Below are 25,419 nucleotides of genomic sequence, written 5' to 3'. Positions count from 1 at the left end.
CTTCAATATACTGCACCTCAGCGTTGTTTTCACCGTTCACATTATGAGTCAGAGGGATTGCCCAAATCCTGGAGTAATCCTCCATGAGCCATATAATGAAGAGATCAACCCAGAGCACAAGACAAACAATTTAGCATGACGTTAAGTCCCCGTCTCATACAGTGAGAGAGATGTCCATTAATACACCTACCTTGATTTGCATTCACTCTAGCTGAGGTTCATAGAAAGAAAAAAAAAGTTGGGCCCCTAAGTCAATCAGCTCTTTTCACTCTGAAATTGGGTCCTAAGATACATAAAGCTTTTCCTCTCTGTATGAGATGTATTGAGGCTGTAATAGAAACTGTTGCTGAATTTGGAATGACAGACTTCTCTCCACTGAGGCAGTGATGGTGTCATTTCTGGAGCCCAGCACACATTTTTCTCGCTGTAAAAGGCTATCGTTTTGTTTTCATGGAAAAATAAACAGAAAAAAGGCAAAAAAGATCCTCCATTGTACCCAGAGCCTGTATAGTTTGTACATATTCCCCCAACATGTACTATAGCTAAAGGAATAGTTAAACATTTTGGGAAATAAGCTTTTTTGGTTTCTTTAAGAGAGTGGGATGAGAAGATTGAGGGTTGGGATGTGGTTAGCCTAGCTTAGCATAAAGAATGGAAGCAGGGGGAAAGAGCTAGCCTGGCTCTGTCCAAAGTGAGAAAAATGCACCCACCAACACCTATAAAATCGACTAGTTAACACATTGCATGCCTTTGCTTTAAACTGTCTATAATAAGAAATGTAAGACTGACGGTTTGTGATTTCAGGGGTCGTTAGGTGGTCGAGCTATTTCTTGATGATCAACAATTATCACACAGCATTTCTGTGCTTCATCTCCGGCTCAAGTGTGTCTTACCAGACAGACTGCTATGACCTGCAAAGTGAGGGTCACATGACTGACTGGAGTAGCCAAGCTAACACTACCGCTAGTAAGCTAATCTGCTAGCATGTTTTCTGCTGGCTGATGAGCTATTACTACAACGTTAGGCTGAGTTTGACAATGCTAAGCATTTTTTTTTAAAAATGAAAACGACGGAATTGATTATTGAAAATTATGTTTGCTGTCTTTTTATATCCTATTATCTGATACACTGGTGGAAGTGTTACACCGAAAAACTGAAAGAAAATTCTGTGATACAGAAACAGGAAAGTAACTTATATTGAAGGAATCGTTAATAATGTGGTTTTCAAAATCTGATTAACTAGAAATTATGTTTGTTTGAATATTCATGGATATAATGTCATATTTTGAATTGAGGTCGGCTAGCAACACAAAGGAAAACTAGCCTACTAATATAACAAAGTAGTGTACATTTACTTGATTTTGAATAACTTATACTTGAGTATTTCCATTTTACGCTACTGTATAATTCCACTCCCGTACATTTCAAGGAGAAATATTGCACTTTTTACTCCACTACATTTATTTCATACTTTTCAGATGTAAATTGTACATGTAAAACTGGTATGTATATTTTTTATATATATGTATTATAATTGAAATTAATTTAGATCACTGGGAGGGATCTGTTTTCCATTTGACACAAAATGTTTTTTTCTGTTGATTAGTGTCAAAAAAGCTACATTAAATAACCTTTGGTTCAATGTTGAAATTTAGGTTTTAGAATATGACATTTACATGTAATGTGTATTTTTACACTGTGGAATTGCTACTTTAAGTAATAGATCTCAATAGTTCTTCCACCAGTAGGCTTACTGATGCCCTCTGCCCCATAACCCTTCCCTTGCATGTCGTACGGGTCCATCAAGAATCTTGTGTTGGCAAGCACAGGTTTTAGTCTCTGTACATTCACTATGGTACCAAACATGGCAACCTCACTATGACAACAAAAGTCCGGGAAGCTGCGCACCCTCGCTGCGTCTGTTGTTCACAAAGTTCCAGAATGTAACTAAAACTTCAAACTATCATTTTTATATTTCTGTTTATATACAGGTTGAACAATTGAGATAAAATGTCTATAGGCATATTTGATCACTTTGGACAGAGCCAGACTAGTTGTTTCTGCCTGCCTCTAGTCTTGATGTCTAGACACGCATAAGAATGATATCAATCCACTCATATAACACTCAGAAAGAAAGCATATATAGGTGTATTTATTTTCTATTTAATATAAAGGCCTTCTGCTTATTACAGGCATATCTGACAGCATAGAAATAATAATGCCAGTATATATGGTTCTAAGAATATCATATACAAACACCTTCTGACTCTGTTGTAGGTAATTACAGAACTTTTTTGTCCCATGCTACCACCAAAGTTGCTCATCCTTACACGTCTTAAACATCTAACCTCATTCCGAGTATTAGTGGAGCTTTTTCAGATTAAACTGTCTCTGAGAGGTGAGGACCTCTTCATACACCTCTGCCACATGATAATGTGACAGCAAAGGCCATTAATGCAAGAGCACAGAGGTCATTAGCATCGCTCCATGGTGTAGCATAAAGTAATCACCTCCTGAGATCCGTCTGCTGTGACTGCTGTACTGTCTGTCCTCCCCCTGTGGTTATTCTCTACATGTGTAAGGTCAGTTAATGATGGTGGACAGAGATATCTGACCAGGGGAGCCGCTCAGGCAGCTGATTATGCTCTACTCCCGACACTTCTTAATCAACGACGAGATGACAAGGCCGACACTGTTAAGGATTTTAAACATTCCCCGCTGCTCATCAAAGATTTTGCAATGAGAACAGGCTGACCATAAATTGGGATTGAGTGGGTAGGTGTGAAACTCTGGTTCTCCTGCAACATTTCCACTTTCCAGAGGGCTTAATGTCTCAGCATACCAGAACATAGAAATAACATTTCCTGAATCATTTAAATATTAAATTGTATCCCAATTTTATCCCAGTTTATCCATCTGATAATGGCCCAAATTAATGACTGAGCTTTATAATGTGGGAGCAAAAATATGGCATTGGAGTGATCACACAGCCTAGTATCCCCTGAACTACATCTATATTGGATGATTTCGCAACTCACGTCGGCTGCTTCTTATTTCCAGTGGCAACATTCATTGCCAATGCAGGAAGTAGTGTGCCATATATGCAGTAAGGTGGAGTAGTGAGCAGTGGAATATATATATGCAGTGAGTGTGCAAAGTGGTGGTGGATGAGCATGTATCGAGTTCAACTTCCATGCAGGAGACCAAAGTTGCAAGTAATGTTCACATTTTTATTAACTGTGACCATGACCTTTCTCTAGCCTTGACAAAGTGTTTTAGCTTTCTAACCCTATGAAAAACTGAAAAACGCACACACAGAAGTGCAAGTAGACATTAGAAAAAGAAGAATGGGAGAGCCACTCACTCAAAATTCCAATACAATAATTTATTTAAACTTATAAAGATCAATGTTTCAGCAAACTATTCTCATCAGGATCATCATAAAGAAGTTTTGCTGAAACATTGATCTTTATAAGTTGCCTAACAATAACCATACCTTAACTAGAGTTTATTTGCGCAGTGCAATTTATCCTTTCCTAACCATGCCATAGTTGCCATGCACATATATTGCAGAAAGCGAAAAATTTTTAAAACATTGGCATTGGACATTAAAAAACAAACAGACAATGGGCCTTATGCAAGAACTACTCGTATAAACAGATTTATTCTTAAGTGGCACATAGGAGTAATTTAAGAGAATTTGTGGCATTCACCATTTTTCTTGTAGTTAGAATTTTCTCTCACGCACAAAAAAAATCATTACGGACTGAAACAAGCGATTTACAACAAGTTTGTCCAGTTAAGAGAGTTTGGTTAATCCGACCAAACCTCACAGAAGAGAATATGTCAATGTTCTTGCATGAGGCCCACTGTCATTGAACATAATCCAGGGTTTTTCAGGTTGGATCACAACATAATACAAACATAATGTCAATGTCAAAGACAATGTTTTTAATGTGAAAGCATTAATTATAATGGATATCTGTACAATTTCCAAGTTTAAAAATCTGCTGTGTGTATTAGATTTACATACAGTCATAGTAAGAGACCAACACTGTATTGCTTGGAATGAATGTGCCATTATATTGTGTAGATTTGATTGCCTAAAATCATCTTCGACTTGATTTGTGCTGATTTAGCAGTAAATGGTTTGTTGTGAAGAAAGAATGGGCAGCTTTGGTGTCTTGTCATTCATATTTTCAAGTGCATGGTCTGAGCATCAAGGACGTGATTGGATCAAAGCAGACGAATTCACCAGATCTAAAACCTAAGTTCCTTTAAGCTCCTTCAAGAAACCCAGAGTGGCATGTCAACATTCCTGTTGCTGTGAGGAGACCAAACAAAAGGAGACAGCAGTGACAGTTTAGCATGGATGACAAACAAAGATACAAAAGAGAACATCATACCAGAACAATATATCACTACAGCTGATGTTTCTCCTTCACACAAATGGCATTCGAGTCATTTTTCTTTGAGATGTGTGAATGATGTTTGCCACCATCCATCATAAAAGGACATAATGGAGGTTGGGGAAGTCGGAAAGACTTGGACACTCCAGGGAGCTCATTACTGGACCTATTAATCTGTTATTTGACCCCTGCGAGAGCACTCCCCAATCTAAAAAAGACCTATGCTTCCTTAATCCAAAGATAAAAACAAAACCTCTGTGTCTCGGGGATCAACGCTCCAATTCAGACAACAAAGCAGAGAAATAACATCAATGCCTTAGATTGGTTTGTTCTCAATGTTAGATAAAAGCAAGTTGATACAGTTTTTCATCTGACTGAATGCTTTGAAAATGAACTCCATGCAAAAGCTAAATTATTGATATTCAAGAGAAATCTTAGTGTTGATGCTGAACCGCAGTGCAAATATAAAATGAAGCAGATGAGTATGAAAATCACCGTCCGGTAGATCTTTGTTATGACTGAGGAACTAACCACAGGAGTATTCAAGAGTGAGTGCTTACTACTTTCCCTTTAAAGAGGAGTCCTCCTGCCATTCTGTGTACGCATCCTTCCTTCAGGGGTGATTGTCTCCTTGTTAGTGGTCTGCTGTTGAGCTCAGCACTTTGCCAAGTCAAAAACAATGTCATGCCTTGGAGGGCTGTGTGTCTCTCTCTGTCCTTTTGTAAGGCTTCTGCACTACTCAATTAAATTTCTTACATAGAGCAGACAATAGACAAAGGTATTATCAGACAATTCCTATTTTCTATCATAAATTTTATACAGAGAGACAGTTTTACATGGACTTTATTGTAACCACTGTGTGATTTGCTGGGGATGATGGTGGGGATTTCCCCCCTTCTGGTCTATATATCCCTGCCTCTGCTGAATTATTTTTATCCCCGCTGGGGACAAAAATTTATCCCAATCTTAGTGATTTATGCTGCTTCACCCATAGACCATATAAAATATCTAAAGTAAAAATAGGATATTTAAAAAAAAAAAAAAAAGAAGCAAAGCGATGTGGGTAAAAGAGAGGCAACATGCCGCATTTGACCCCTCTACAGGAAAGCATATAAAGAAGACAGAAGTCTGTCATCAAAGCAGACTGTTTTCTTAGTCTGACAAGGTGTATACCGTAACCCATTTATTTTTATGATGACAGTACGTCGTGCTATTGCATGTTGTGATTATTTTCTATTCAATAGGCTATGGAAGTTTGCTGTGCGCTACGCATAAAGCTGAAATAAACTGTGACTTGCAAGAATGACATTAAGGTCAGAGATACACTTGCTTTTAACTATGCGTTCGCGTGTGCATGATGGCTGCCTCGCATATCCTGCGTCCATTTGGAGCGTTGGTTGTGCACGTCTTCAGAAATTAATGCTACACGTCAGCAAGATGCAATATGCACATGAATGGTAGGGGTAGTGCAGGGTCAGTGTGGGGATGTGACAGGGTCAGGGGTCAGGAGGCACATCAGCAGTGACAACAATGTTTTAAAGACAAGTTTGTTATGTTTTAAAGACCAAGTCCACAATTACACACATCTGTATAATGTGTCATTGTCACAACGTGCTTGATTTAGGGGCCTTTACATACCATCTACGATGGCGCCACTGTCGCTTTTCTGCCATGATCTCAGAATTAACAAAATAGTAACCTCTTCAAGTGTCGCCATGTTTATTGTTTACATCATGCAAATCTGGAAATTCTATTTATATCCTTAGTTCTCTGATGTGCCCTCTAGTGGAATCCCCCAGTAACACGCAACGGACATAGGCAGTTACGTGAACAATTCTGTTCATGACGCAGCCGGTTGTCCACGCAAGCGCGTGGTTAAAAAGCAAGTATATCTCCAGCTTAAGTGTTAACCTTTTTGTTTTGTTGTATATGATCACATCTCCTATGTGTCTGGATGAGGAAAGGAACACTGAGAGTGAAAATATCGCGCTATTTGATGAATGAAGTTTTTTTAAAAATGGTTTAAAATATTCCTGCAAATGCAGTGGTCAAGTTCAAGTTATGTAATTGTTTTATTAAAGTTCATAATTATTTGATAAATGTTACCGTAACAGCTGCAAGAAATAGCCGAATATGCTTCATGGTCTATGTGGGCCCACTGTGGTTCTGATTTATTTTCATGTATAAAAACATTTCAAATACTTCCCATAGTCATGCTCTTTGACCGTTCACACCTTAACCAGGTATTCTTACTCACATTAAGGGGATCTCTCATTAAGAGCTGGATGACTCATTAATTTCTCAAATTATTCTAGTCATGTGTATACCTTCCTTCTGCATTTTACACAAATTCTAAGTCACAAAGGTAATCTAATAAATCAGATGCAAAACAATGTACTCGAAAAAAATAGAATGGTATAGCCGTGGTTATGTGCTGTGAGAGTAAAATGACTTTCAGATTACAAAGAATACCTCAAGCAGAGCTTTGTGATTGGAATAGCCTATTGTAGCCATGTGTAACGTTTTCAGCTGCAGTAATGGCACCCAAAACCAATGGTTTCTATATGAACCAAAAAGCTTTATATAGGTGTATCTGCTTTAGTTTCACCATGGTTTTGTAAGATAGAGATCTTGCCAAATAGCTGTATCTTTAGTGGGGTGATGAAGATGGTCTTAGCTAACTTATTTTAGAAAATATAATATAATAATAAAACAAAAAAAAAAAGACAAATCATTACCTGTATGTCTACTGGTAATGATGCTAAATCCTTGGATCAGTGAGTCAGCCCAAATCCCAAATAGTATCAGAGATGCTGCTACATTAATTTTAGCTAGCTAAATTGTAAGAATCTAATAACAAATTTTGATCATTATAGAATGTCATTTAAATTTCCATTTAAACTGTGAAGATATTACAGGAAAATCAAAGGAAAAGCAAGTTGGAGGAATAATTTGACATTTGGGAAATATGAGTATTTGCTATCTTGCCAAGAGTTAAATGAGAAGATCGATACCACTCTCAGTGAGAGTCAGATTTAATCATTCAGATTTCAATAATGTGGTATGTTTGGTTCAACAAATTTATTTCAACACTTTTGCTATGGCGAACCTATTGGATTATCAGATGTTTTATCTGTTTACTTCACTCTTACGTCAGCTTAAGTAGTCTGTTTATAGTTTACCAATATTAGCTTTTGCATCCACCAGAAAGGACAAAGACAACTGTATTAAATTATTGGCTGGTATATCTCATACAGTAGTGTTTCACAATAATAAATATAGCTAATAAAAATAGCTACAACTAAATTGTACCTATATGAACCTAATTTACCTGAAAATATTGACAGCTACAGTTGTTTTGATGTTATTTTTGTGATTTGGGATGCTGTCAATAAGCCTACAGTGGATGTTCGTGTTTTGGAGGTCATGAAGGGCTCTGTGCTGAGTAGCAGGTTAAGAAATGATGACACTGTATGGACACTCCATTTCAAACTGATTCTCACAGAAACTTGGGGCTTTGAATTCCCCCTCAGATGGCTGGAATGAAAAGGACAGTTATACATATTTCAAGGCCCAAGGATCCACAAAGGGACTTAGGAATAAAGAAGTATGAACCTTTGAACTAAACAAAGGTCCATCACCCACATTTCATATCAGATGTACTGTGTAGCCCTTGTAAAGACGTGGATATGGAAGGATGGGAGATAGGAACCAGCATGCCCTTGCAGACAGGTTGTCTGAGTGTTGTCTGCATGTCTCATGACCCCCATCTTCCCCGTGCCTCCATCTCTAACCCACATAGCACTTGTTGGCCACAGAGGTCTGCAGAAAAGCCTCCACAGCGTCGTCCATCTGTGGGCCTCTTTGAATCGGACCAGAGGCTCATAACAACAGGCAGTATCAGTTGCATTAAATTGATTAAAGTGGTTGGCGAACACAGGCACTTGTGCTCTCACAATACTAGATGAAAGAGCAGCATGGCGGCGGCCCCTCTCCTGGTTGTCAGAGAATCCGCCTTTGCTCTCAGCAGAGGTCAACAAAAGACCAAATAATATGAGAGTGAAAGCAATCGAAAGCTTCTTTGCCAAATGATCTCTAATTGGCCCTTTCTTCCGTGTGGATCAGTTGTATGATTTCGGCGGTGACAGTCGACTTACCCACAATTCTACCTTTAAAAGCTTCTCTTGAAAGTGGACTACTTGAAAGAAGTGACCATTACCTAAACTACAATTGTGCAAAAAAAAACAAAAAAAAAAAAACAACCCTATGCCAGAAAAAAAAAAGATTTCCACTCGCAGACTTATTACATCTATCAAAAGCAGTAGGTAATTGAATTGCATTTATCAAATAATAAGAAATATTGCAGACAAAGGGAGTGGATGACACATAATTAAAAACAAGCATATGAGAATTGTGGTTGTATTTCTAAAAGGATTGTGCAAACAAAAAGAAATAGAATCTGATCAACATCTGACAGCACTTCGGTTTCATTTATCAGAGCTCTGCTGTAATTTATTCAAATAATTAAGATGCCAGATGCCATCCCCTCTTTAACCATCAAAACAAACTACAAGCTTTGTCCCTCCCATGCAGCTGAAGAGGTGTCATGTGAGGCAAGCTTTCCTTTTCATTACAGATACCATTTGAGGAACATGCCATATTCCACTTTTGGAAAGAAGTCAAGACAGAAACTGACAGTATTGTTCTGGTATCAGTGTAGAAAAAAAAACAACAGAAAAACAAACAAAAGCTTTGGCACTAAGGAGCTGTTCCAGGGATGATAACAATAAAAAAAGGCGAGGTGATCAATGCTGTTCTGGATTTTGATAACACATTGCTCATGCCTGAGACAAATGATGGAAATTCTTAAGGAGAGAGGGCCTGCAATATGCCAAATATGCTCCAAATTAGCCTTCAAGAACAACTCTCAGTGTGTATATGGAGGCTGCGTGTGTAAATAAAGGGCCAGCATAAATTACCTTTGGATGTCAATCGTGATAGCACACCCTGTTTTCTTTTTGTTATCGTGTCGCCTATTCGTCTCGCTGGCGGATGACATGAAATGAAAGTATTCTCTCTCTAGCACCACCAACAGTACTCAGAGCGCTTTCTGACACTTGAAAACGCTACGGGTTCGTGAAACCACAGCTGGGCCCCTACTGATTGGCTTGCACACAGGCTGCCACTAAACTTTCGCTGCTTGAGGAGTTGTCTGTGCCGGGACAGGTGGTGTTTATGCAGATGAATGAACACATTACTGTGTGCTCTTCCTTTTGGTTTAAACATTAGCGTTTCAAATGTGACAAATCAGATGTTCATCTCCTGCTATATGCAGCCATTGTGTATGCTGCTGGGAGACCTTTGTATATGAATTCCCGAAGGTGTTGATGTGCACATCCATAAAGTATGGACAAGGTATACAGCCTCAGAATGAGGTATATTCAGGGGATTCTCTTTGAATGCCTACATTCAGAAATGGGTAGTAATGCTCGGGTGTCGTTAGTATGTAATTCATATACAGCTGATATCATTATATTGTAATGATAACTAGAGGCTGGGTTTTGCAGAATCTGGGGGCTAGAATGAGCCAGCTGAATTGTATTTTCTTATACTGCAGCTGAGTGGAGAGTTAGCTGCTAGGACTTCAGATGAGTATGTGAACACCAAGCAATTATCTCCCTATTATCGCCTCTTCCTTCGTCATTACAGAGGAGTGGAGCTTTGACAGTGAATGGCAACCTTCAAAGAAATTACATTGTCTATATGTGCTGAAAAACCTTGAGGTCATACAATACAAACATCTGTGAAGATTCTCAGTTATCCAGGTCATGGTTATCCAAGGAGGGCTGAATCGAGTCCAGTCGCCCTCGATTTAACCCTCCTCGGATACAATAAAAACATTATGTGTCTGTGGAGGTTGAGAAAACTCATGACATTCATAATCTTTAAGGCTGCAACTAATGATTACTTCTATTATCAATTAATCTGCCTCATCTTTTTATTAATCAATTAATCATTTGAGCTTTAAAATATCAGAAAATGGTGAAAAATACCCATCACAGTTTCCCAGAGTCTTGTTTTGTCCAACCAACAGTCCAAAACCCAAAGTACCCAAATATTTAGTTTACTGTCATAGAAGATTAAGAGAAACTGAAAATATCCACATTCGAGAAGCTCACGCTAGAGAATTCTTTGTATGTTTGTAAACATAAAAAATTACTTAAACAATTTCACTGATTATTATTAATTATCAATTATCTGTCCATCAACTAACTGAATAGTCCGCTAATTGTTTCAGCTAATGCTCTTTACAGCACATGCATGCTTTTTATTATAGGACAGGGCATTATGGCTCAAATCTCATTAATAATAAGAATATTTTTCCAACAGACAAATGCTACATGCTTAAAATGCTTAAAACAAAAATTTAAAAAAATATTTTTTATTAATAACAGTATACCTAGAATCAATCATTTGGACAAGATAATTTTGTTTAAAAATAAGAAACTAGCATAATAAGATCATATCATCACGATGCGATCCACCAAAAGTCAATAAAGAATAATAATATAATAATAATATTGAATCATCACCCAGCCCTATATTGTTGTATCCTTATTGTACTGAAGCTTAATATAGTAATATGTGATTCTTTTGTGTACACAGTTAAAAATGGTAATAAAACAAGCTTGAAAATAAATAATCTCTGGAAATGTTCATGAAAATCCCAAAAAACAATCTGGCCTAAGAGAATAATATGGTATAATATTTGGCCAAATATTGTTTTTGTTTGGAAAAAAGGGCCAGAAATGGATAAAAGCTCTGCTTGATGAGAACTAGCAGATTAGACAGGACATTTATAGACTGAGGCCACGACTTTATGAAATGTTTGCTCCACTTGCAGCGAGCTGCTTTGTTTCTGCGACACTCTGTGCTGTGGGTGAGACACTAAAGTCCCTATTGTCTGAGTCAACTTGACCTGACCTAGCTGGTTAAGCTGAGGCATTGTGAACAGCAAATCGCTTCAACTAGGGGGGTAGCTGCTTTGTGTGGCTATGGGGAAAATAACCTTATAAAAAGCCCATACCCATAGTTAATGCAGAGAAAGACCAGTTTTGTCCCTGGAAAAGCTCTGTTTATTTCCAACTGCCAGCGAAAAACACAACGATTGTTTCGATGTACCATTCTGACTCCCTTGGTGATCCAATCCTTCCTTATCCATTTAGCAACACTTTTAGCAATTCCAACTGTTTATGCACACGCATATGTCCAAGTTTCTCACCAGTGTATGTGTATGAGATACAGACATATGTCTGCATGTGCATGTGTTAGAAATACATTCATTCAGATTCCTGCAGGAGATGAAGGTTGTGAAATATCTAGAAACGCAGCACCAATCAACAACTTGCATTCTGGCCTGAAGCCTGCAGCAGTTAAGTGGTGAGAGGGCCAGACAGTGCTTAGCACAAGCTCCTAATCACATTTCACCACTCGGCAGGCCTGTGCTTGCACATCACAGGTACTTGTAAACTCCTATCAGTCCTTCTCTTCACACCCAGTGTTGCTCTCAATGTCACTCCTCACCAAGTTGATCTGGAGACAGCCTTAATTTAAAAATGTAATTAAGTGTGCCACAACACAACAAGTGAGCAAGCGCTCGCTACTTATTCTTGTGATTCAAAACAAAAACAAACAATGTGAGGGAAATGAGGTTAACAGCGTCACCCTCACTTTGCCATACTATAAAATCTGATCTGACTCTGGTCCTGTTCAGACAAGATTTCTTCTTCTGCTTCCGTAGATATTTTTATTATTATTACAAAAGTGAAGTTGATTGTCAATTACACACTTCTCTTTAAAAAAAAGTCTCTGGGGTTATTTAATCTAATTTTGCAATTTTTCCATTATACATACACTATATAACACAGTTAGCCTTTAAAAGATTTGTTGTTTGCTTGACAAAATAGCAAACTTAAACAAATGTCGACTCTTACCTTCTAAAAGAAAAAAATCTTAACTAAGACCAGTCATGTCCATGTGTCTTGACACACAAACACACACACACACACACACACATATATAGATGGCAGATCAACCGTGAAAACTATCAAAAGCAGAATTACTGGTGGTTTAGTCCAGACCAGTCCAAACTTGTATGATTGTCTGAACTGGGCACAGCTCTTGTTTGTGGTCTCCCACTGACTACCGAGTGGGCACAGAAGGGGGACAGCCTTTTTCTCCCCATAGGCCCACTGCCACCTCCTCATTTCCTGCTGGACTTCACCACTAGACACCTCCCTGACTCTAATTACAACAGCGTTAGTTGCAGTTCCAGCAGCAGCAGCAGTCCTCCCCAGCAGCACCTTATCCCTGCAATGAACCACGCCGCTAATTGTTCCATTACATCAACAATAACGCATCTTAAGAAGAACAAAAGATTGAAAAAAAGAAAAAAAAACACAGAGGTAGGGACTAACTTGACATGCTAATTTTCATTAACCCTGATCTTTCTGTTCTTTCATCATCTGCCCTCCTCCCCATCGTCTTGCTCATACAGGGTGGCGAAGCACTCAAATTATCCACAAGCATTCCGGCTATCACTAATTATCCAAAGAGTTCCTCATTAGGCTATTTCAAATCCAACCTTAGATCAACACTTACTCAGACTTCGGGGATTCTTGATTCCCAGCAGCGGTTAAACAAACAATCAGTTCAAAGGATCAGGTATTCTACTTTAAGAGGAGAAAAAAGCCAAGGGTAAACAACTGCTCATTTGAAAGAAATGACGCCAGCAGCTCTCTGGCATGGATGCCCCAATCTATAATTCATTTTGCTCAAATACATTCGATTTCTTTCTTAAATTGGGTCATTAAGTTATGAAAAGGTCTAAATACAAGGGTACTAGCTTAGCCTAGACTAAAGCTGTAGCTCTTCACTGCCTTTGCTTACTGCTGCCATGTCTTAAAGTGGTTATAATCAATATTTCATATTAACAATGGATCATATATGACTACCTGTATGTGAACTGGGTCACTCATAGTGATGAACCGACAGAAAATAATCGCTGGACTCTGCAGTTTTACTGGCCCACAACTTAACTGTTTCGGTTCAGTCTTAATGCTCTCATAGCATCATTTTGGGCTACAGCAGGCAGTTCTGATAAACCCACCGTACACTACCTTCACAGCACCAAGCAGCAGAAAGACAAAGTTAGCAACTAGCTGGTGAACATATTGGAGCATTTAGCAGCTAAAGAGCCAGATATTTCCCTCAGGAGATGGTGAAGACCAAAAATAGAGCTAAAAGGAGAGTGAATATTGGACTTACATTTGCCAGGTTGCCAGAAACACAACTCCAAATGTATGCTAACGTTGAACCGCATCTACCCGATGTGTAAATAAGCACCTGTTTGCTAATAAGTTCCCCATATCAATGTACAAGGTGATGACATGTCAGTGTGGTGTTAATACCGTACACCAGCAGTTCCAAATCTGTGAGTCGGCACACCTACAAGTGGTTGTGAGATGAATGTAGTGCGTCAAGGGGTGATTGCCCAGATAGGAAATATGACAAAATTCTGACATATAAAATTGTTGGGTTTTTTTTTAGAATTTTTCTCTAACCTTTACTTCTTTCTGGTAAAATATAAGGTAGTTTTAACCTTTCAGTTCTTTAAAAATTAAATGAAAAAATCTGAGAGGGGAAAATCACTCTTCGAGTGAACAGCACGCAACTTGTAAACATGCAACTTATTACGAGGAGTTGCAAGGACATATTGCTTCATACTAAAGGGTCACAAGCAAACGAGGTTGGCTACTACTGCTGTACAGTGACCGACAATCAGTAAAAGGTGCTGAGCAGTTTAAATAGGTGCAAAGCTGCAACCAAAATTAGATTTTCCAGTAGATTTCCTATATTGGGTAAATACTTTATACCTATGATGGCCAAGAAACAATTCATGATTGGTGTACTCAAAAGGATGTTTGCAAAGTACATGTTACATTGTCCTTTGTTTTCCCTCACAGAAGTACACCCAAACACTAGTCCATATGTACTGTGTGTTCCTCAGAGAGTTACTGCTACTCCAACCAATCACCATCCTAATGTGCAGTAATTTCAATTGCTTCACAGCCCCCATCCTCCCAACCACACTCCCTTAATGTCAGCACTGTGCTCTGTGAAACACCACCAGAATTTGAGTCTGTCACTTAAAATATAATGCCGTCAGATCTGTTACTTTAACCTTGAAGCAATTAGCTGTTGCTGAGCTGTAATGAATCCTGACATCACTCCGCTGTGATGAAACCCCTAATTGCTCTGTAAAAATTGAAGCTTTTGACATCACTGCTGACAGACTTTTTTCTTCTTGGTTGTGCGGTCGCATGTGACGGCGCCTGGTTGAAACTTGAAAGGTAGCGGAGCTTCTCTGCCATCAGCTGTCCTGTCACTTGACAAAAAGAGAGAGGGAAACTGGCTGGATTTGCTGAAATGATGAGGCCATTTAAACTATGATATGTCGCAGCTATACGGCATCATTCAGCGGGACTGGTGCAGATGTCTATGCTAGTCTAGGCTTAGCCGTGAGGTGGGTGTTTATAAGATGACGAGTGGATGGCTTACAGCCTCCATGTCAACAAGTCTGCTTGGTGGTTACTCACTGCTCTTTAACAACCAAACTTTAGGAGTATTTTTAGTTAGGGAAAGCTATAAAGCACTTTTTATCACAGATGCCTCCGATCATTAATTTGTTGCACCAGCACAGAGGGACTAAAGGTAACATGTTGCAGGTCAGGAAGAGTGTCAACTCTTTGCACATAAGGAAAGCTGTGATTAACACTGTTTGATAATGATTTTTATGTACTTTCATCTTTCAGCTGCACAGAATCCTGACCTCAGTGCACATTAAGGATTTTAGATAGCAAAATAACTTTGAGGATAAGAACTAATAGTCCACTGTTGTGGATTTACTGACATCTCAGGATTCAAAACTAATTAAAATAACCACACAATGAAATCAAATAAGAGATCTCAAAGTGAAATTTGTCATTAGCTTATTTCATCACAATATCGTCTTTTGAGCTGTCAGGAATGTTAAGATTTAGTTTGACGAGTCTGCCAAGTTAAGTATTGATAACAATTGAAATAAAAAAACATATATACACAATTAAAATTTAAATTAATATGAAATGTTCAAGTAGCCTAAAACTTCAAATCAGCTTCTTATGACCAACAATGCCTCCATAAGCACGTGTAATAAAACATCATGTTTCATCATCTACATTAATGCTGAAATAGAAACTAATCCGTGTTAAAAGATGTTTTGTTTTTCCCTTTTAAATTATTTTTTCTCTATTAAATTAATTGAAGAGGTTGCACACAAAGAGCTCCCTGCTTTTTGGATGACACTGATTCAACTTGTAGCTTATTTATTTTCAGCCATTATTTCAGACATGTGGAGCAGACCTGCACCTCTTTGAACCATCTTGTAGCTGCAGAGGACACTTTGGTTTAAGGTTCTGAAAATTATAATCACATTCTCAGATTTTATAAAGATTGGTTGTGATTGGAGGAAATACAGAAAATATCAAGGTTGACCATCTAGTTTCTCTTGGGTGTTTTGTGTGTGTGTGTATGTTTTGGACAATGATTAGTCCATACAGTAACCCAACTTGATGCATGCATGCATGTGTTTGGTCGGCAAAAGCAGCAGAGCGCGTAACCTTCAATATTTCCATCCCATGCTTATTTATGATAGAAGCTATAATTTACACATTTTAAATACGATCTGCCTTGTAAATGCTGCTGGTCCAACTATTATTATGCAGAGCTTGAAATTCTCCTGCAGGCTCTTAATGAAAAGGACTGCAGCAACGCGCATCAACACAGTCAGGCACGGAGAGGCAGACCAGCTGATGATAACAGTGTACAAGATGTACAGGAGAACTTAGCGCTAAGATTTTTTGGGGGGAAGGAGGAGGGGGGGTGGGGTTAAATTTGTGTTTAGTGAGTGATGTAGGAGATGTGATAATGAGAGGCCAAGGAGAGCAAGTGTTACCTCATTATTGTAATGAAAAAGATATCCCACCATTACATCAGTTGGAAAAAGTGGCAATTAAAGTGCCCAACAAGGTTCCTTGAGGCAAGAAGAAGAAGAAAACGACTCTCTAAAGCCCATCTGTTCTGGATAATATGCGCCATGTAAAAGAAGGGCCTAATCCTCTTTATTCAAGTCTGCTGCCCTTTTTTCCACCAGTGACTGTTTCCTCAACTATTGCACATCTTCACCCACAACTCAGGAAGTTGTAGTCCAAATATCCAAAGATAATTCTTAATAAAGTCATCATATTTCATTCTCTATTAGGACAGATTTCTAAGATATTTCACGTGTTTATATGATATCGGTCGAAAAAAAAAAATGACTCTCGCGTCTCAACTTTTTAACGCCTTTGATAAACCTCCTCAAGCACGAATATAAAATCATATCTTAATATTAATAACAAAAATAATAAATGTACATTCTGCCATCGACTGAGTCCATAACAAATGCAAAACATGGCAGACAGCTTCATGCTGCCAGTTTGACTCAGACTCACTGTGGCCCACTTTAAACTGACTGAAAGATTTCAGCTGCTTTGTTTGTGCTATAAATTCGCGGAATTAGCCTACCAAATAACAAACAAATAAATAAATAAAAAATAAGACTGATACAAAAATCTGATTATAGCAACGCCAAAAATTGCCAGGTAGCATGAGATGGGAGCAGCCTATTAATTCAGTGCTGCTGTATGGCTTAGGCTATTATTAATGAATTGGAACAGCCCGCACAACCGCCGACACCCCCACACCCCTCCCACCCGCAGAGTGCAATAAATAAATAATGCTGCAGAAGTCATGCATATGAACAACATGCGTCGGCACTATACTGCAGTAATGGGCAGAAGCTGTAGGGTCAATATGGTAGGCTAATATTTTTCAACATTGGCGATATAGGCCAGAACTGTTTTTTTCGCAATCATTTCCCATTGCTTACAAGGCCAAGAAGAGAACGATTAAATCCTCCAACAGTCTGCTCTCCAAACGCTTCTTCTGCAGCCTCGCGCTATTATCAATAAACCCTGAGATTTAATGAGAATGGATATTGTATTTAGTGTAATTTCTCTGAACGGTAGTATCTGTAGGATGAGCGCTCTATAATTGAGCTCCAGACAGGAAAAAAAAACTAACTCTGGCTCTGTCTTCGCAAATTGGTGAAATGAGAAAACGCGTTTAATGGTTTGTGTCCATGCATGCAGCAAAAGTGCGAGCTGCAGAAAGTGAAAAGCAGCGCAACGGGACTGTTTTCAACTAAATGATTGAGAGAGGTGTCCATGCAGTGAATGACAAGCAGCCGGCTTAAACAGGCTACATTAACACGTGTTCAAAGTATTAAGACGCAGCTAAACTTAAGCCTGTGTTTACTGCTTCCACTGGCAAACTGACACCGCTGTCATATGGTTTATGGTGTCTGTGGGTTTTTTGTGCATGCGCGCGCGCGTGTGTGTGTGTACAATGTGTGTCTACACCACCACTTCGCTTAAAAAGACATTTCTCTATAAAAATAAAAAAAAAATCCAGAACTTGCATTAAAATGCTAAAGCGTTGCATCTCCACTAACATGACCGGAATGAAAATAACATTTCACGATAAAAGCATAAACAAGCGCTCATAATCGTTGCAGAATTTGAAGTCTAAACCAAAAATGTAAAACGGGAAATAAAACGTGTATTTCTACTGAAGATTTGCATGCATTCCTCGTTTTTTATAGACCAGCAAAGGTCAATTTGTCTCACTGCAATAAGCAATGAGGTCTAAGAAGAGAAACCCAAACAAACGGGCCCCGAGGCATTAATTCACACGAAGCACCTCCTCGCCATATTCTCCGGGGTGCGCGCGTATAGGAGGCTAAATAAAATCAAAGTGTTTTGATAACATTTAATGTCAGTCCCGCGCTGTATTTGCTTAGTTTTCCTCTTAAACCAGCATGTTGCCGCAGTAGAGACCAGCTTCAGAGAAACGGTGAGGACCACAGAGAACAACACGCTCATCATTTAGTCCAAAAACATTTAAAAAATAGTATTTTTAAAAAAGGTGATGAAGCAGGATGATGCAAACATGCAAATGATTAAAAGGATGATGCAAAAATTTAAGTGAGACTGAAAATACCATAATGCGTTATAGGGTCACTAGAGATTGTTAGAGATTATTTTTCCCTCAAAACTTCCTGAAACAAGTTCACTAACGGCTATTGGTTATTGAGAATGAGCAGATTATCAGCAGTTTTTTTTTTTCTCTTTTCTTGCAGGCTTCTTCTCCTGATCCTGCGCCTGATCGCTCACGCTGAGAAATCCAGGCTTATTGTCTGCTGTGCTCCCAGGGAACAGCTGCTAAGCCAAGACCACATTCCCAGTATACCCGACTCATCAAACCATTCATCCCACCACCAATCAGCTGCTGCGCATCCATATGTATATGTGCTGGTAAACATAAATGTATAGGCGTGTAAACTGACCTCCAGTCGGTGACCAGTCTGAAACTAAATTAAACATCCTCCGCTTTATAGACCATATGCTCTTAACACACATTATTTACGTTGATCCCTTTATGTCATAAAAATTATGTCAGCATAGTGTAAATTGAGATTATGTGGGTCAGCCATCACTGTAATTACGGTGGGTTCAAATATCATTATTGTATAAAATTTGCCTTAATAAGATAAGAGCCACAGAATAGAGAGAAACTATTTTTATAATTCGGAAAATAAATATTTAAGTGCTATGACGTTATTTAGAGAAATGTTCTAATTCAACAACCAGTTTATCATCTAGAAAATATAATAAATACATTTATTAGTTGATTAAAATTCCTGTTCGATTTTTCTTTTGCGTAAAAAAAATGAAATTTGGACTCAAGTTTCAATAGAAGCGTCTGCAATTGAATTAGTATCATTACTTCTTTATTCATTCCGTTCTTCTCCATCTAATAAACTTTATAAGTTTATTTGCTAATGTAAGTGTATTTGTACAAAAGACAAACAAACAAACAATCAGACATGGGCAGTCCTCGTGGTCTGTCTCGGCTGGACAGAGAGTCTTTAGGACTGGGTTTAGGCTATTTAGGCCTATATTAAATACCTCCTTTACTTCTGTAAAATGTCTTTAAATGTGTCTTTTTTGGGGGGAGAAAAAGTCCTGCAATGTGGTTCCGATGCAGTTACTCACATCACGTGTTCAACCAGGTTTCTGGTCATCGTCTTATTTCGTGTTTTATCGCGGATGCGGTGTGCCGGGCATGGGGTTAGACAGGGGGTTTAGTGCCGGTTGCCCCCCCGGCCCAAGGCCATGAATGAGCACCCTCGGGACAAGGGGTCTCTGGAGGCTGGGATGCGGCGTGGAAGGAGTCCGGTACATACTGCTGTACATGGCTGCGGCCGCCGCGGCTGCCGTCGTGCTGTCCACGGTGCCCAGCAGGCTCGGGTGGTAGAAATAGGGCGACGGGAACATTCTCTGTAAGGCCGAGTAGTTTCCGGCTTCAGCCAGGAGCTCCAGTCCCACCGCCGTCTGCCTCTTCCACTTCGTCCTGGAAATCAGATCAAAATACAACAGATGAATTATTTAATCAGTTCGGTCTCTTTGCTAATTCCCCAAACGCCCCCTTAATTGGTATGCAGAGGCCTAATTATTGCAGGCACGAATTTATGGTTAAGGTTTAATTAGGCAAAAAAAAAAAAAAAAAAAAAAAAAAGGAAATATCAAGTCTGAGGTCTCCTTAATGAAAAGCTTTAGTCCAAACTTCTCCAAGCATACTTTTCTCACACCTGTGCAAGACCCGGGAAAAAAAGCATAACAACAAAGTATTTCAATGAAGCTTTATTGTGAAGGGTCGCAGGTAAAATGGAAAAGTTGCAGCATTTTACAAGACGGTAGAAAAGACGTTTTTTAAAGTCAGGAAGATTGTTAACACTGATCCCGCGGACACAAGATGTATAATATAGATATATTTTCTATATATTTTCAGACACTTTCAAAAATTAAATATATGCACTGATTACCTGCTAACAGTTTAAATATAATTATAAGTAATATTCCTGGAAAAAACATTTAACCAGGAAGGTAAATAAAAGCCTTCAAAAATGGTGATTTTCAGAAAATCAGTGATGTCAGTTCCTCCTGTAAAATACTCTCTGACATGACACGAGACTAAACTTTGTTTTGAATGCGTCATAATGTCAGCAACTAATTTACTCAACAAACGAATAAAAATGTTAAGAGAAGATTTTACTGGTTTATCTCAAATAACAAATGTAGAGAGTCGGCGGGCCTTCTGCGTCACCGCCTCAACCACTGGAATAAAGGTGTTGCGTGTCTGTGTGCTCCGCTGTGGCTCTGCATGGATTAGAAATGTGAATAAAAGTGATGCAGGCCTGTCAAACTGTGAATCAGAATGACTGAAAAAATTATGAAGCAACTTAAGAAAAAAAAAAAATATTGATCATAAATGTGATCGATAGACAGAAAACGTGGGAGTTCATAAATGTTTATTTCGGGAAGTGATTCTTTAACAATGTAATAACTCCCATAATAAGGTAAAATTATTTTTACTGCAAATTATAAATATCTAACTGTTGTTCTGCTTCACTTAAATATTACTGGATCGTTCAAGATGATTTTTTAAAGCACCAAAAAAACAAATGTGTTGTTGCAGCAGTTGGATCCTGCTTTGCTTGTGTTTGTTGTGTCTGCAGCGGTGATGATGATGATGATGGTGATGGTGATGATGGTGGTGATCTTCATGCTTACCGTCTGTTTTGGTACCAGGTCTTGACTTGTGTGTCTGTCAGGTTGAGAGCCGCGGCCAGGTCCATGCGGTCCTGCACGCTGAGGTATTTTTGTCGCTCAAAGCTCCTCTCCAGCTGGTTGAGCTGGTGGTCGGTAAAGGCTGTCCGTGCTTTGCGGGGTTTTTTCGAGCGCACCGGTGGACTGTCTCTGCTACTGGAGATTTCCCGGTCACCTTCTTCTTTAGTCCCTGAACACAGAGCGAGAGAGAGCGATTAAACTACTGATGACACATAAATAAACAGGCCTACTTTTAAAATAAAAAAATGTTTCACTTACTGTTCACAATTTTTATTCAATCTTTCTTTCAACACTGAACCAATAAATATCAGAAGCATACAGAGGCGTGTGTGTGTGTGTGTGTGTGTGCTCACGAGCCTCCAGTCAAACTTTCACCACCTCGTATAAATACTTGCTCACAGTCATCTACTGAGACACGTGTGGCAGAGAGAAACAGAAAGTGAGGAGCGATGAAGAAAGAAAATTTGGGTGTATTTGTCACCTGAAGTTTTTTTTTTGGTGTGTGCTTCTTTTCCTTCAGAAAACGAGAAATCAATATGTCAATCCATCTCTATTTGTAGCTGTTTTTCAGTGCACCATGATCCCCCCTCCAGGAAGAACAATAATCTCTCTAATTGACCCACTAGGGAGGCCCGCGCACGGGGAAAATCACTAGGCTTACATCTGTTTTCACATCTATTAGACTAATAAAGGAGGCTCAAAGTAAGACAAAGAACAAGACTATTATTATTATTATTATTGTTATTGTTATTATTATTATTATTATTATTATTATTACTTCATTATTTGTAGTAAGTCCCTGGTCTATATTATGCAGGCTACATCTTGTCTGTAGCCTTCAGCAATTAACTTCAACAGCTTTTAACAGACTGTATTTTTAAGTAAATTAATCATTTAGCCTAATTGGCGTCTCTCTGAGATAAATAGTATTTTATGTGTCCTTACCGTTGCATTTCATTTCACTTTGAATATCGTCTCTTCTGTCCAGCTTGCTTCTGTTTTCGTCTTGTTCCAACTTGGGCCTGAAGCCGTCCGGAGCCGTGGCACTTTCTGGTTTTGGCGTGTGATGCGGTGAGGATACACTGGTGCTGTAAGGTGCGCAGGCTGCCAGCGGTTTACTGTCGCCTAAAATGTCTTTGATTAAAAACGAGGAGGTGGCAGTCCTCGGGGCGCAGCCGGCCCCGGCGAGCGGCTGCTGCTGCTGAGGCGACAGCGGCAAACTCTGCGGCTGGTTGTGGTGATGGTGGTGATGCTGAAGGCTGTCCTGGACCAGATGCGGATCGGCGGCGTGCTCCATGGTGACCGAGATGGGGGATGAGGGGGCTGTTCCCACAGTGTCTATCTCCGAGCATGGTGACGGGGTTGCCTGGCTCCTGAAATCCGCTGTCCTGCTGTCGCCGAGCCGAAAATCTCCGTTCATGAGCACTGGGTTACCAGAGTTAGAAGCGCTGGATAAAATAGTGTCTATCCCAAAACTCGACCCGCTGGATCCTTCCATATTAAGAAAGGAGTGATGAAGTCTTCATAACAACAGTGAGATGCTTCTCTCCTCCGATTGCAAATCACAAGAAAGTCAACAAAATCAACTCTGAGTTAGAAAGGAGGGGGGAAAAAAGAATTAAAAAGAAAATAGCTGACAAATAAACCCAGGAAAGAAACAAAATCCACGTTTACGAGCGGCTCAGGTAGCCTATGGTCCAAGGTGTTACATTCAGTGAAAATGTGGGTCTGCGTAGTCCACGTCCCTTTTTGTGTTTGGATATTGAACTTTGTGTTAAAAGTTGAGGCGTATAGAGAGATATACATAGGGCTGACTCCTCGACATCAGGCTCCCCCTTTTTGCTGCTAATCGCTCCAGTGTTGCTCTACAATGACTTCCTATACTGACGTCACGGCCCACGGCGAGGGGGAATTAATATTTTCTCCTTTATAATAAACACTCGACGCCTTTTCTCTCTCTACTCCCCCCCCCCCTCTCTCCTTCCCCACACCCCCCCACCCCACCTTCCTCCGCTGCCATTGGTTTACATCATGACCGGCTCCGACACCTCACCAATCAGGGAGTTGTTTCTTTATCTAGACAGTTCAAGCCAACCATTGAATTGAATTGAATTCTCGTATAGCTCTTTAAAAAAGGAGGAAAAAAAAAAACATGCATGTGCTTTAAGGCCATGCTGGAAACATTTTCTTAATGAAAAGGCTGCTGGAGAAAAGACTCAGGAAGTGGAGAATTTAAAAAAAAAGAAGAAGAATAAATAAATTCTCAACTCTAAATAATTTGATAACTGAGAGGCAAATATCCACAGCAGTTCCAGCACTATGGTAGGATCAATTATAAACATTTCTTTTCCTTCCAGATATTATTTAAGTTTATTGAGTCTTTCAACAATCTTCCTCTATCTTGTTAAACTTTTCAAAGCCTATAAGTTGTGACTAATAGTTTAAAAGGAGATCGCCTCAGCTCAGCTGTTGCCATATTTTAAAATAGTCAAATTTCAGATCTGATTTCTAATTGAGGAGGGGGAAAAGCATTTTTTGGGGGAAGAAAATTTAAAAATGTGAAAATCAGGCCATAATCGCGTCTTGATGAGCGGCCGCCGTGTCATGAAGGCATCTTTTCTTTCTGGATATTCTGAGAGCCGCAAGGTCGACATATTTAGAGATGGGGAGGAGTGGTGGTGACTGTCATGACAGCGCATCTTGTTAATAACCATGTCATCCTAATTAGTGAAGTAATTATGAGGTGCTAATGAGCGTTCAAAGGTAGTAGAAATTCAGCACTTTTCCCCCGACGTGGATTTGAAGGATATGGAGGAAAATGTGCTGCTGTGCTGCGTTCAGCTGACAAAGTGTCTCCGAGGCTGCAGCTCTGCGCTCTCTGTTCATGAGGAAATGCCACTTCTCATAGATAGGTGAATGTAAGCTCAGGAGCCACTTTTTTTTTTTCTTTTTTTTTTTTTTTTTTTAGGCGGACGTGTGTGATTTCTTTCTCTTTCAGATGGATTTTTTTCTTTCAGTTCAGCCTCCACACTTTCCCGGAATTTGATGAAATGAATCATCGAGCGAGTTTATTTAGTTTTTTATTATTGTTTTGTTTTGTTTTGTTTTTTTTTTCTCTTCAGCAGGTCCATGATGATGATGAAGATGATGATGGTGCTGATGATGATTACAGATGTGAGACGGATGAGGATTTTATGCTGATGTTCACGCTGTTCACAAATCCGGACTTGTAGGTTTGTTCTCGATTTAATTGCTCATTTTTTTTTAAATTGCATTTGTAAACGGAGCTAATCAATTCAAACGCCTTTACTTTATTGTTTGTGTTTATTTGTATATATTTGGCGTTTCTCTTTGCATGCAGCACATTGTAAATAAATCTATTAAAACTATTAGTTAAAAAAAAATCTCATATTTTTACAAAAAAGATAGCTGTGTGTGTCTGAGTTGAACTTCTTCTTCATGGCTTGTTTAATTTCTCCAAACTCTTACAGGGTTGCACCAGATTTTTTTTTTATTAATAAGTCAAAGCTTTAAATTATCAACAAGCTGCATCTCATCAGTTTTAATATTTTGAGGATTCGCATGTGCTCAAACATTTACTGTCTGACTCTTCTTCCTTACAGCAGCTTTCTGTGGCTCTTCTCTTTAAAAAAAAAAAAAAAAAAAAAGTGTTAATTTTCAATTTCAGCAACAAATTGAATTTAAAAATCGAGCAGTATCAGGCTTTACGTCACATAAATTAAATCCGTATATTTGAGTTCAATGTTGTTAAATGTCGCAGTGAAGTGAACAGACAGCATCTGTGTTTGCTGGCAGAGTTTGAGCAGCAGGCGGCGACAGAGTGAGAGTCAACCGGAGTGAAGTTCACCAGCAGACTGAGAGCCAGCTGCCCTTTAATGAGCAGAGTTGCTTCACATTTCAGCTGAAGAAGTGGATATTAAATTCATCAAGCAGTCAGCCATTAACGGAGCTCAGTCTAAAAGCAAAGTGACACTCATAGAAACAACCTGGAACAAATATAAAAGACATTATCTCCCCGGTGGAGAGCCAATTAGAATATCCTGCAGCCTGTAATCAGGCCCTTTCTAAACCTTATTCCCTACAAATCGCTCAGATCA

At 39.1% G+C, this 25,419-nt stretch overlaps 1 protein-coding gene and 1 long non-coding RNA gene across 2 annotated transcripts in view; both read right to left on the bottom strand.

Moving 5' to 3' along the window:
* LOC121900257 overlaps window positions 1–25,419 on the bottom strand; it is a 103,981-nt gene that overhangs the window by 57,725 nt on the left and 20,837 nt on the right. The window lies entirely within an intron of this gene.
* On the bottom strand, window positions 19,399–23,247 carry barhl2 (BarH-like homeobox 2). The gene is made up of 3 exons (XM_042416424.1): window positions 22,247–23,247; window positions 21,245–21,470; window positions 19,399–20,024 (listed from the first exon to the last, which is right to left on the bottom strand). Exons 1-3 carry the CDS (start codon window positions 22,797–22,799, stop codon window positions 19,712–19,714), a joined length of 1,092 nt encoding a protein of 363 aa, XP_042272358.1. The 5' UTR covers window positions 22,800–23,247; the 3' UTR covers window positions 19,399–19,711.

This window comes from Thunnus maccoyii, chromosome 7 (assembly GCF_910596095.1).
Source record: "Thunnus maccoyii chromosome 7, fThuMac1.1, whole genome shotgun sequence".
Classification (NCBI taxonomy): domain Eukaryota; kingdom Metazoa; phylum Chordata; class Actinopteri; order Scombriformes; family Scombridae; genus Thunnus; species Thunnus maccoyii.
Note: the sequence above shows the minus strand (reverse complement) of the source record. Positions and strands in the feature narration are given on the sequence as shown.

Coding starts and splice junctions, on each gene's coding strand:
- barhl2 (XM_042416424.1), bottom strand. CDS start 22,799: ATGGAAGGATCCAGCGGGTCGAGTTTTGGGATAGACACTATTTTATCC. Junction 21,471..22,246: donor AAGTGAAATGAAATGCAACG/GTAAGGACACAT, acceptor CTCTGTGTTCAG/GGACTAAAGAAGAAGGTGAC. Junction 20,025..21,244: donor ACCTGGTACCAAAACAGACG/GTAAGCATGAAG, acceptor TCTGATTTCCAG/GACGAAGTGGAAGAGGCAGA.